A 12,652-nucleotide genomic window follows, 5' to 3' on the forward strand; every position below is an offset into this window, starting at 1 on the left:
TCCGCTGCAAGACGAAAATTTCACTCTCGGAGCATTGGAAAAGATGTTACTCATCTAGATTGAGGTACGAGGGCAATGAAAATCATATTTGACAATGCAGTGGTAATGTAATTAAAAGGTTAAAATGTGAACAGTAAATAAATGTAGTATCATTGCCACAGATACTACTACAACGCCGCGCCAACACAAGGTTGGCAGCCCGTCGTCTGCCGAGCACAGCGGACTCTAGCGGGCTGTGCAGCTCGACGGAACTGGAGTGTGCCTCGTTCACTTCTTAGCTAGATTTCAACCTAGGCAGACGCACTTTCATAATCGGCCCTCAGCCAGTTCTGTAATGTTTGCATTGATTCTCTGAGCGGGGCCCCATCAGGCTTTGTTCCTGAGAATGAGTTGTATTAGTTCATGGTATTTCATGTTACGAGATTGTCAGTTCATAGCCGCAGCTGCAGTCCTACAAACTACTCAACATAAGTAATTTCATTGTACTATTTTTTTCTTGAATAATAATCCTCTCTAACAGTGTGCCGTACCGCATATTATTGCAACCTGGACTCCAGCTCCTATCATCTCGGCCTCCTACTTATTTGCATTTAGTAACGAGCTGAAAACACCCACGCGTTTTGTGCCTCTAAACAGTGAGACACAATAATAAATATAGAGAGAAGACCAGGAAAAAGGCTTCAGAGTAATAGCGGACGTCCCAGGACTTCACTATTGACCACGGTACTGATACGATCTGGAGTATCATAACTTCTAGTATTAACGGCGACAGCATCAACACGCTACAGTTTATTAGGAATCTGTAACACGCCTACCAGCCAACGAACTGATGGGATGTTTAAATAACGTTATTCATTGTTACTGCCAGAGGAAAACAAAATGAGTTACATATTACTTCAGTCAGGTTCAAAAATGGTTCAAATAGCTCTGAGCACTATGGGACGTAACTTCTGAGGTCATCAGTCCCCTAAAACTTAGAACTACTTAAACCTAACTACCTAAGGACATCACACACACCCATGCTCGAGGCAGGATTCGAACCTGCTACCGTAGCGGTCGCGCGGTTCCAGACTGTAGCGCCTAGAACCGCTCGGCCACTTCGGCCGGCAGGGGATTTGAACCATGCACTTCCAGAATGCGAGTCCAGTATTTTCAAAACTGCTTCACCTCGCTCTTTAGTAAATTGGCATAAGGCTAAATTTATTAGCCACAAACGCAGTAGTTAAAAGATTTGTAGAAACTGAAAATACGCCAGTCACATACTGTACGATCAGCTAAAAAATTATTCCTTGTATGCAACTAAACGCGAAGCTATTAGCGACACGCTGTGCGAACTTGAGTTCAGTTGCTGCCTCTGATAGCATTCTCGTCGAAGGATACTACATAATTTTAAAAGAAGAAGGTTCATTTACGCGTCGCTACTGAGCAGAACTTGCAAACTGTAATTAAAACATTAATTGATTGCAAACGCATTTTATCGTTCAAAGATTAATACATTGGTCATGTAATTAATAATACACGAATTGATGGGATTAGGCGAGAGCTAATTGCTACTATAATCACAACAGTTACTTAATTTTCCTGAATCTGGTTTTCCAGCTGGATGAGACAGTGGGAAAGGAAAACTAATAAGCGGAATATGTATGATATATTTCGTTTCTTCAAATCATATGCATGACGTGTGCAATAAAAATGGAATATATTAAGAGGCAAATGCAATTTGCGTCGATAACGAACTGGTAAACCAATATGTGACATGTTCAATCGACTGGTTCGCCGCTAAATAATTAGATATAACAGAATGTTTCCCTCGCTCCAGCACCTACGAGCAAATCCTGATACGGATTTTGTTCCAGTCTTTATTAGTGGCAGCAGCACAGTGAGGTATTGGGAAAGGGTGGTGGGAGTGCGACAACCCCTTTCCAGCCTAAAGGTGATGCTGTACAGCAATTCTTGCCCTATATGAAATGTCGACCAATCGTTGGCAACCAGGCTTGTCACATTCAAAAGTAGGAAAAACCAATCCGAGTCTTCGCTTTCAGCATGCATTGATCGCCCTCGGCATAGAAGGTCTTCGCAACAGCTAATGCAATTGTTCAGAACAAAAGTCCAGGAAAACGACATAATAGTGGGTACACCGTCTGCAGCAAGAACTAAGAAGTAAGAATACGTTCAACGTTTTCTCTAATGCTCTGAGAAAGTATAAGAGCCAGATTCTCAGTTACTTGAGAACGTCTCTGAGATCATTTGGTGTACTGCTGAACGAGTTTAGATTATCCATTCATGACCAGGAAGCAAATTTCAGTTGTTGCTCATATGAGTGACCGTAGGTAATAAGTAACAATGTAACACTTAGAGCTACTCGACTGAGTGCCTTGTACGGGGATTTGTTAGCTGATCTTTTTATGCATAAAGCTAGAACACAGATGCAGAAGACTGCTACATAAACTCGTTTCATTTCATTTTTTCTCACTGATTTCACTTTAATGAGTTGTATTTTCAGTTTAATGTTGTTAAAAAGCACATTATTCAGTAGCTGTCGTTAGTTGTAGTACGCATTTATCAAATCTGTTGGAAAGAAGAGAAACAGCGAAGATTATTACAAGAAGTATATTGTTATAAAACAGCGAAATAATGGTAATAATTATTCCACGTAAAAAATAACCACATAGATATTTTAAGCTGAGATACGCAAAGATTATAGATATTTGCATGTCTATTGTATAAAAGTTGCTTCTAAACGAAAACCATTGATTACCTAGTTCCCTTTTTACTTTATCATCCAGTTGTTCACCCGCAAAGATATTAACTATTTCCTCCCACTCTTTCTACGCCTATCGATTTGAATATTCAATGTGAGAGACGTCCCACATCGCCCTATAACTGCGAAGAGGTGCTGTTTATGAAACGATATGTTGTGAAAACAGCTCATAAGCAATATGACCCCACCACACTAGTTGCCTCACTCTTCGATGGACGGGACTGTTCGCTTACGTTGAATCACTGTCCTATTTTTTCAAGAGCCGTTAGTACAAATTTCGTTAAAAACGAATGCGAAATTTTCTCAAAAAGTCTGTGAATCCCAGACGAAACGGTAATTTATTTAGATTGTTCAGTCCCTTAGTACGCACTTCTAACAGCCAACTTTTTCCTATAAATTATTACAGTGTGTATTTTTCGTTTTACAGTAATTGTGATCGGTTTATGGCTTACTAGGAGATCTTTTTCTATTTCTCTTTGACACTTTTAAAACTGAACAAAACACATAAAAAATGGGAAAGAAGACCATCGTTGTGGTTGTGTATGCACGAATGAAACACATCGCCGCAGCGCTCTGGCGTGGACTGTAAACAGTTTGTTTGCCTCAGCTGACAGAAAACGATGGCGTATGGAAACGATGAACTGACCGATATGGTTTTGATTTAGGATCAAGGAGTCGCAGGGGGTAGCCGCACGGTCTTAGGAGCCTTGACACGGTTCGCACGGCTCCCCCGTCGGAGGGAGGTTCGTGTCCTACCTCGGGCATGGGTGTGTATGTTGTCCTTAGTGTAAGTTTGTTTAAGTTAGATTAAGTAGTGTGTAAGCCTATGGACCGATGACCACAGCAATTTGATAACCAAAGGAACATACCACAAATTTACAATTTTCAAATACGATCAGGAAGATCAGAATTCTGGTGCTCCTGTTGCTGGCTGTATGTATACTGCAGGTTGTCCTGGCAGACGACATCCCACTCCAAGGACATTTGTGTCAGAAAAACGTCGTTTGAGAGGGACAGGTCGCTATGCATATCTGATGGTCAGATCAGTCAATGGCGTGCAGCTAATCTCCGAGTACTAGTATTCGGCAGCGTTCAGCAGAATGCAGAATCGCCTCCTGGATCTGCCAGGCGTCGTCGAGGTTCCCCTAGCACCCTAGCATTGGCGATCACAGGTGCATCTCCTAAATGACCCAAGTGTGGAGTGGGATGGAGTTTGCCAGGAAAACGTGCAGCATACGAACGAGCATCAGCAGGTGCAGGATTTTGACCTTTCTGATCGTAAATCAAAGCCATATAGATCAATTCGTCTTTTCCATACTTCCTACTCTTCTGCCAACCGCAACAACTGACTGTGTGTTTACAATCCATGCGGCGGAGTGCTTCCTTCGTGCACACACTACCACGAAGTTGCCTCATAAACAAAGCGTTTCCGGCAATAAGTTGTAATGTCACTTTTAGTTTTTTTCTTAGTGTGAATTCCACTAGTAACCTTTGTAGTCAACAACTACTGATAAACCTGTATGGTGAGATACAATCAAGACGGGCATTTATTAATAAAAACGAAACCGTTCTATAGCACAGTAGGTACACCGCATGCCACTGAAGATCATATGTACTTAAAAAATAATACTAAATGCATGTGGAATTATATTTATTCAGTTGCACACAGAATTAACCTCAAAATCATTAACGTAAAGCCGGCCGAAGTGGCCGTGCGGTTAAAGGCGCTGCAGTCTGGAACCGCAAGACCGCTACGGTCGCAGGTTCGAATCCTGCCTCGGGCATGGATGTTTGTGTTGTCCTTAGGTTAGTTAGGTTTAACTAGTTCTAAGTTCTAGGGGACTAATGACCTCAGCAGTTGAGTCCCATAGTGCTCAGAGCCATTTGAACCATTAACGTAAATGTAGCTCACAAATTCGACGTTTTGCAACGTTCACAAGTGATCTGTCACTCACAAGATGAGTAGCCTGTACCCAAGGCTTTGAACTCTGCCGTAACCAGGTCGTGACGTGTGACGTCATACACCATAAAAAAATTTGCATCATCTTGGTTCCGAGAGTTCCGGAAGCTGTACAGAAAACTGGAATATAAATCAACATAAACATCATTTCTGCCCTTTTTATTGCTCATGAAAACCACACATTGCATGTTTTACCACAATACAGCCAGACTTTCGGAGGTGGTGGTCCAGAATGCTGTACACACCGGTACCTCTAGTATCCACTAGCACGTCCTCTTGCATTGATGCATGCCTGTATTCGTCGTGGCATACTATCCACAAGTTCATCAAGGCACTGTTGGTCCAGATTGTCCCACTCCTCTACGGCGATTCGGCGTAGACCCCTCAGAGTGGTTGGTAGGTCACGTCGTCCACAAACAGCCCTTTTCAATCCATTACAGGCATGTTCGATAGGGTTCATGTCTGGAGAACAAGCTGGCCACTCTGGTCGACCGGTGTCGTTATCCTGAAGGAAGTCATTCACAAGATGTGCACGATGGAGGCGCGAATTGTCGTACATGAAGACGAATGCCTCGCCAAAATGCTGCCGATATGGTTGCACTATCGGTCGGAGGATGGCATTCACGTATCGTACAGCCGTTACGGCCCCTTCCATGACCACCAGCGGCGTACGTCGGCCCCACATAATGCGACCCCAAAACAGCAGGGAACCTACATCTTCGCTACGGTCGCAGGTTCGAATCCTGCCTCGGGCATGGATGTTTGTGATGTCCTTAGGTTAGTTAGGTTTAACTAGTTCTAAGTTCTAGGGGACTAATGACCTCAGCAGTTGAGTCCCATAGTGCTCAGAGCCATTTTAGCCATTTTTGAACCTACATCTTGCTGCACTCGCTGGACAGTGTGTCTAACGCATTCATCCTGACCGGGTTGCCTCCAAACACATCTCCGACGATTGTCTGGTTGAAGACGTATGCGACACACATCGGTGAAGAGAACGTGATGCCAATCCTGAGCGGTCCATTCGGCATGTTTTTTGGGCCCATCTGTACCGCGCTGCATGGTGTCGTGGTTGCAAAGATGGAACTCGCCATGGACGTCGGGAGTGAAGTTGCGCATCATGCATCCTATTGCGCACAGATTGAGTCGTAACATGACGTCCTGTGGCTGCACGAAAAGCATTATTCAACATGGTGGCGTTGCTGTAAGGGCTCCTCCGAGCCATAATCGGTAGATAGCGGTCATCCACTGCAGGTGTAGCCCTTGGACGGCCTGACCGAGGCATGTCATCGTCAGTTTCTATCTCGCTGTACCTCCTCAATGTCCGAACAACATCGCTTTGGTTCACTCCGAAACGCCTTGGCACTTCCCTTGTTGAGAGCCCTTCCTGGGACAAAATAACAATGCGGACGCGATCGAACAGCGGCACTGACCGTCTAGGTATGGTTGAATTATAGACAACATGAGCCGTTTACCTCCTTCCTGGTGGAATGACTGGAACTGATTACCGAGTGAGGTGGCGCAGTGGTTAGCACAATGGACTCGCATTCGGGAGGACGACGGTTCAAACCCGTCTCCGGCCATCCTGATTTAGGTTTTCCGTGATTTCCCTAAATCGTCACAGACAAATGCCGGGATCGTTCATTTTAAAGGGCACGCCCGGTTTCCTTCCCCATCCTCTCCTAATGCGAGCTGGTGCTGCGTCTCTAATGACCTCGTTGTCGACGGGACGTTAAACACTAATCTCCTCCTCCTCCACTGGAACTGATCGGCTGTCGGACCCCCTCCGTCTAATAGGCGCTGCTCATGCATGATTGTTTGCATCTTTGGGCTGGTTTAGTGACATCTCTGAACAGTCAAAGTGACTGTGTCTGTGATACAATATCCACAGTCAATGTGTATCTTCAGGAGTTTTTTTATACGCTACTGGCCATTAAAATTGCTACACCACGAAGATGACGTGCTACAGACGCGAAATTTAACCGACAGGAAGATGATGCTGTGATATGCAAATGATTAGCTTTTCAGAGCATTCACACAAGGTTGGTGCCGGTGGCGACACCTACAACGTGCTGACATGAGGAAAGTTTCCAACCCATTTCTCATACACAAACAGTAGTTGACCGGCGTTTCCTGGTGAAACGTTGTTGTAATGCCTCGTGTAAGGAGCATAAATGCGCACCATCACGTTTCCGACTTTGATAAACGTCGGATTCTAGCCTACTGCGATTGCGGTTTATCGTATCGCGACATTGCTGCTCGCGTTGGTTTAGATCCAACAACTGTTAGCAGAATATGGAATCGGTGGGTTCAGGAGGGTAATACGGAACGCAGTGCTGGATCCCAACGACCTCGTATCACTAGCAGTCAAGATGACAGGCATCTTTTCCGCATGGCTGTAACGGATCGTGCAGCCACGTCTCGATCCCTGAGCCAACAGATGGGGACGTTTGCAAGACAACAACCATCTGCACGAACAGTTCGACGACGGTTGCAGCAGCATGGACTATCAGCTCAGAGACCATGGCTGCGGTTACCCTTGACGTTGCATCACCGACAGAAGCGCCTGCGATTGTGTACTCAACGACGAACCTGAGTGAACGAATGGCAAAACGTTATTTTTTTCGGATGAATCCAGGTTATGTTTACAGCATCATGATGGTCGCATCCGTGTTTGGCGACATCGCGGTGAACGCACATTGGAAGCGTGTATTCGTCATCGCCATACTGGCGTATCACCCGGCATGATGGTATGGGGTGCCATCGGTTACACGTCTCGGTCACCTCTTGTTCGCATTGACGGCACTTTGAACAGTGGACGTTACATTTCAGATGTGTTACGACCCGTGGCTCTACCCTTCATTCGATCCCTGCGAAACCCTGTATTTCAGCAGTATAATGCTCGACCGCATGTTGCAGGTCCTGTACGGGCTTTTCTGGATACAGAAAATGCTCGACTGCTGCCCTGGTCGGCACATTCTCTAGATCTCTCACCAACTGAAGACGTCCAGCAACTAGCTCGTCACAATACGCCAGTCACTACTCCTGATGAACTGTGGTATCGTGTTGAAGCTGCATGGGCAAGCTGTACCTGTACGCACCATCCAAGCTCTGTTTGACTCAATGCCCAGGCGTACCAAGGCCGTTATTACGGCCAGAGGTGGTTGTTCTAGGTACTTATTTCTCAAGATCTATGCACCCAAATTGCTTGAAAATGTAATCGCATGTCAGTTCTAGTATGATATATTTGTCCAATGAATACCCGTTTATCATCTGCATTTCTTCTTGTTGTAGCAAATTTTAATGGCCAGTAGTGTATGTATATATTCGCAAACAGATGTAGAAGAAAACAACGATAATCTTTATTTTGCTTCCGTATTATTTCTTGAAATGTAGGTGACACAGGCTGATCTGTTGTTCAGACTGTGCAGCAGCCTCAAATTTTCACACTCTTTCCGTAACCATATAAAGAACTGCAGTATCTTGAACACAAGATTACATACAGTAAAAAGTGTAAGGAAAACGGAAGAAGTAACGGTTCATTTATTCTGAGATATGGCTTTATGGTCTTCCTTTCCCACTTCTCATTTGGTTGCTTCAATTTTGAAAATGCAGAAGACAAATAGAAGAGGACTTCTGGTCTACCAAATAACCAATTATCATTACTATAAAACTAAAAATTAAAATACAAAAAATAGGGTTTAAACACGCAAATAAACAAGGTGGTTTTAGAAGTGAGTGTAGCACTGTTTGCAAGTCGGGAAAGAAATTGAGGAACTGAACAATGACAATGACGTACCACTCTGAGATTCATAGATTTTGATAAGGCTTTTGACTCAGTTTCAACGAAATCTGTACTAACAGCCATTGAGAAACAGGGCAGTGAATCAGTTTAGGTTAGTATACTGAAAAAGATATTCCCCAACCTGATTTTCACCATTATAAACGTTTTTTGTACTTTGAAAGCTTGCGACTGGAAAAACATTGGATTTGTTTATAAATAACTTTCTGTTACCAGTCACGATTTTCTTTATTATATTTTACACAACGCGTTTCGGACAATGATTCCCAATTCAGAGTGTGTATTTTTTTGTATTATGCCATTTTTTGATGTTTTCGATGTGTGAGGTTCTGATTTGTTTTATTGACTTTACTGCAATATACAGAAAACGCGCAATTTTTCGTTGGTTGTTGATTTTTATATGTAGTTAGTCGGGAAATTTAAAGAAGTTGTAGTTACAGTTTTCTTAAGGTCCATTTGTGCAGAGTGTCACACATGTAAAACATCACTCACAACTGTCAGTGCACAGTACACATCGAAATAACTTACATAAACAACCAGTTACAAAGATGCTTTTAGATGTGGTTGACAGAGGTAATGTTACAAGTCCTCCACTGATGTGCTTTTGCATGGAAGGTATTCACCTGAACAATGTGTATTACAAACTTCCTGGCAGATTAAAACTGTGTGCCCGACCGAGACTCGAACTCGGGACCTTTGCCTTTCGCGGGCAAGTGCTCTACCAACTGAGCTACCGAAGCACGACTCACGCCCGGTACTCACAGCTTTACTTCCGCCAGTACCTCGTCTCCTACCTTCCATTCTGGAAATGTGTATTAAAATTTTCTTAGATCTATTTTACAATAGTGTTTGTTTGTATGTGTTTTATGTTACTACTTTTATTCAAGCATACTGTCAAAGAATCTGAAGAAATTCACCGATTCACTTTCAAGTTTTTCATTTTTCTTCATGTGCTTCGACAATATACTTAAAAAAAGTAGTAGCACGTAGAAATAAACACTATTGTAAAACAGATATAAGCAGATTGTACTGCAGATTGTTAAGATAAATCCCTTCTGTGCGAAAGCATATCTGTGGAGGACCAGTAACAATCTCTGTCTACTACATCAATGAACATCTTTGTAACAGTTTGTTTATTTAAGTTATTTCGATGTGTACTGTGCACTGACAGTTGTGAGCGATGTTTAACATGTGTGAGGCTCTGCACAAATGGACCATAAGAAAACTGTAACTACAAGTTCTTCCAAATTTCGCCACTAACTACTTATAAAAAATAGTTAACCAACTAAAAATTGCACGTTTTTTATATGTTGGAGTAAAATCACCAAAACAAAGTAGGACCCCACACATCGAAAACAGAACCAAACATGGCATAATCCAAAGAACCACATACTTGAAAATGAGAATCTTTCCCGAAACGAATCGCGTAAAACATAATGAAGGAAAATCGTGTCTTGTAGCAGAAAGTTATTTATAAACAAACCCATCATATTCCCCAGTGCTGCAATTTCCAATAGACTGCATCAGAAAAGAATGGACTTCTAAATTGAAAGAGGAGACAGACTAAGAGAATTCATATCACCCAAACAATTCCGCAGGAAGTTGACGGTTTGGTTCTGAGTTGAAGACAATGTGAGATAACTTTGTTGAGGTGACACACTAATCTGTAGTGTGGTCAGAGGTTTAGGGAATAGTTCGTTGTCATTTTGATAATGTCATGAGTCAAAGCAGAACTTTTCTTTGAGTGGGTTCATTATTTCCCACAATACGATCACCCTGATATCCATTTAACTGCGTCACAGGTGCTCGCTTATGCAGCCCAAACTTATCTTCACGACTGTGACATACGGGGAACAAACCGAGTGCATAAAATTTCTTGCAGGTCGATTTTATGGTGCATGTATGGTACTAGTGCGTTGCTAGCCTGAGGAAATTATAAAAAAAGGACGTGAAAATAAGGTATAGAGCTAAATAAGCTTATAATATGGGCTGCTATTTGGAACAAAACTTTTACCGAAATACTGTAGGAAAAAAAAGACGTTCAAATGTGTGTGAATACCTAAGGGACCGAACTGCTTAGGTCATTGTCCCCAGACTTACGCACTACTTACAGTAGCTTAAACTAACTTACGCTAAGAACAACATACACACACCCATGTCTGAGGGAGGACTCGAACCTCCAGCGGGAGGGGCCGCGCAGTCCGTGACATGATGCCTTATACCGGGGACACTCCGCGCGGCGCTGTAGGAAATTTCGAGACATTGACCTGAAGTGATTTCTGAGTACTATAACGCCTGAAACTGTATTTCATAAACCATCGTTCCAGAACAATATTTTTTTTTCGCTTAGCACGGTAGTCCCTGTTAATGCATAAATCGTCTGTGAACCATTATTGGTGGCTGCCAACGCATCGCTGATCGAATTAGATTTACTGTCTTTAACACAGGCTATAATTGGAATACGTTTGTGTAAAATATTTACAGATGGCTGTAACAAGGAATCCCATGTCTCAATAGAGGTCAAACAGTCATCATCAGCTGAAATGAAATTAACAACGTAATTAAGCTTAGAGCTCCGCTTCATCAATGTGCGTAGCTCCCGAAATTAATTGACGTGATGTAATAAAATATTTAAAAACTGATACCACCCCCTTCCCTGTCCCTCTGATAAATACGGTGGAAACCCGCTGCCAAGAGCGCGCCTACGCAGCCGCACTCAGCCATTTGCGCGCGCACATATACACATACAGATGCACACAGAAGAATGCGCATTTTTTGTGTTGAGGTTTAACATCGCAACTGTCAGACGGCTGTTCTACACCCTTCTGCTCTCAGTTCGAGTGAAGCGTTCTGAGATGTGTAGAATGCTAAAAGAGACAAAGGCCTCGACCCGTTGCATGTTAGAATACACAGAGTGGTTGCTGAAAAGCCGCGATCCGCCGCCGACTGGGGCTGAGGGCATCTCCACGGAGAGGCAAGTGTGGCGTGAGGTCAAGAAGAAAACAAACCGAGATAGTGTGTCGGTGCTAAGAATAAGAGATACTCACTCTCCTTGTACTGCAGAACGTTGTGGTGCTTTTCGTGAATGACTACGCAGCGGAAACAGCCTTTCCTGGAACAAAAGGAAAAAAAAAGTGTGAGACACTCCGCTCAACCTTAAAATTTGTGGATAGACAGGGTAGTACAGTGAAAAATATGCTACATTCGAGACAAACACTGAGCTGTTTACGTATTTCACAGATCATTTGTACGATGTCTGTCGAAATGATGTGTAACAACCAATTTACATGCTCCATATATATGATTTGTTTATGACTATTGCTACACGTTGGCCATTTAGAGATTGCTAAATACTACACTGGCTTCAGATTAATAAGAATGAAATTTGTTAATACTGTTCATGTAAGCAGTGATACACTTAAAATTATATTTTGCCTTTTTTAGTTACACACAATACCAGTTTTAACTAAAATTCATTTATCGAACAGGAGTTCTCCAGAAGAAAGGTTAGGCTAGTTTTTTTGCCTTTCTGCCTGTTAAACAAATTACGATATTGGGCAAATGATCGAAAAATTTTGGCTCCGCACTGATCTAATTTCTGAGCTACTGACAGCTTTGGTAATGAGGAATAAAACTCATTTTTTCTTGTCGTGTTGTACCTGTGGACTGCCATATGCTTCTTAAATTTATGGTAGTGTTTCTGAAGAATATCGCCGTTTGGAAAGACATCAGGCATGAAGCAGTGCAAATAGTCGACAATAATATTATCGTAGTGCCTGCGATTACTTCTGCGTATCCCATGGAAGCCCAGGTGATTGTCCCCCATAGCATAATACTGCCCTAACTGGCCAGTGTCCGTGGCACGGCGCGTGGTTCGAGTAGCCGTTCGCTTGGACACGAACATCAGGCTGGCTTGACAAGAAATGTGATTCATCCTATCAGCAAACACATTTCCATTGATCAATGATCCATTCTGTATGGTTCTGGGCTCTGCAATCGTAACTGACGACGTCGCTGAGTTAATGGGAAAACTAAGGGGTATTCTGCTGTTGAGTCCCGTGTTAGAAAATGTGCGTTGAACGGTGTGCTCCGAAAAACATTTATCTGCAGTAGCATTGCCCTCTGTCGTCAG

At 43.0% G+C, this 12,652-nt stretch overlaps 1 protein-coding gene across 1 annotated transcript in view; it reads right to left on the minus strand.

The window, feature by feature from the left end:
* LOC126249589 (uncharacterized) overlaps nt 1–12,652 on the minus strand; it is a 644,174-nt gene that overhangs the window by 455,173 nt on the left and 176,349 nt on the right. The window contains exon 3 of the mRNA XM_049951253.1: nt 11,568–11,632. Coding sequence (XP_049807210.1) covers nt 11,568–11,632 — 65 coding nt within the window. The remainder of the gene's footprint in view (nt 1–11,567; nt 11,633–12,652) is intronic.

Source organism: Schistocerca nitens, chromosome 3, assembly GCF_023898315.1.
Source record: "Schistocerca nitens isolate TAMUIC-IGC-003100 chromosome 3, iqSchNite1.1, whole genome shotgun sequence".
NCBI lineage: Eukaryota > Metazoa > Arthropoda > Insecta > Orthoptera > Acrididae > Schistocerca > Schistocerca nitens.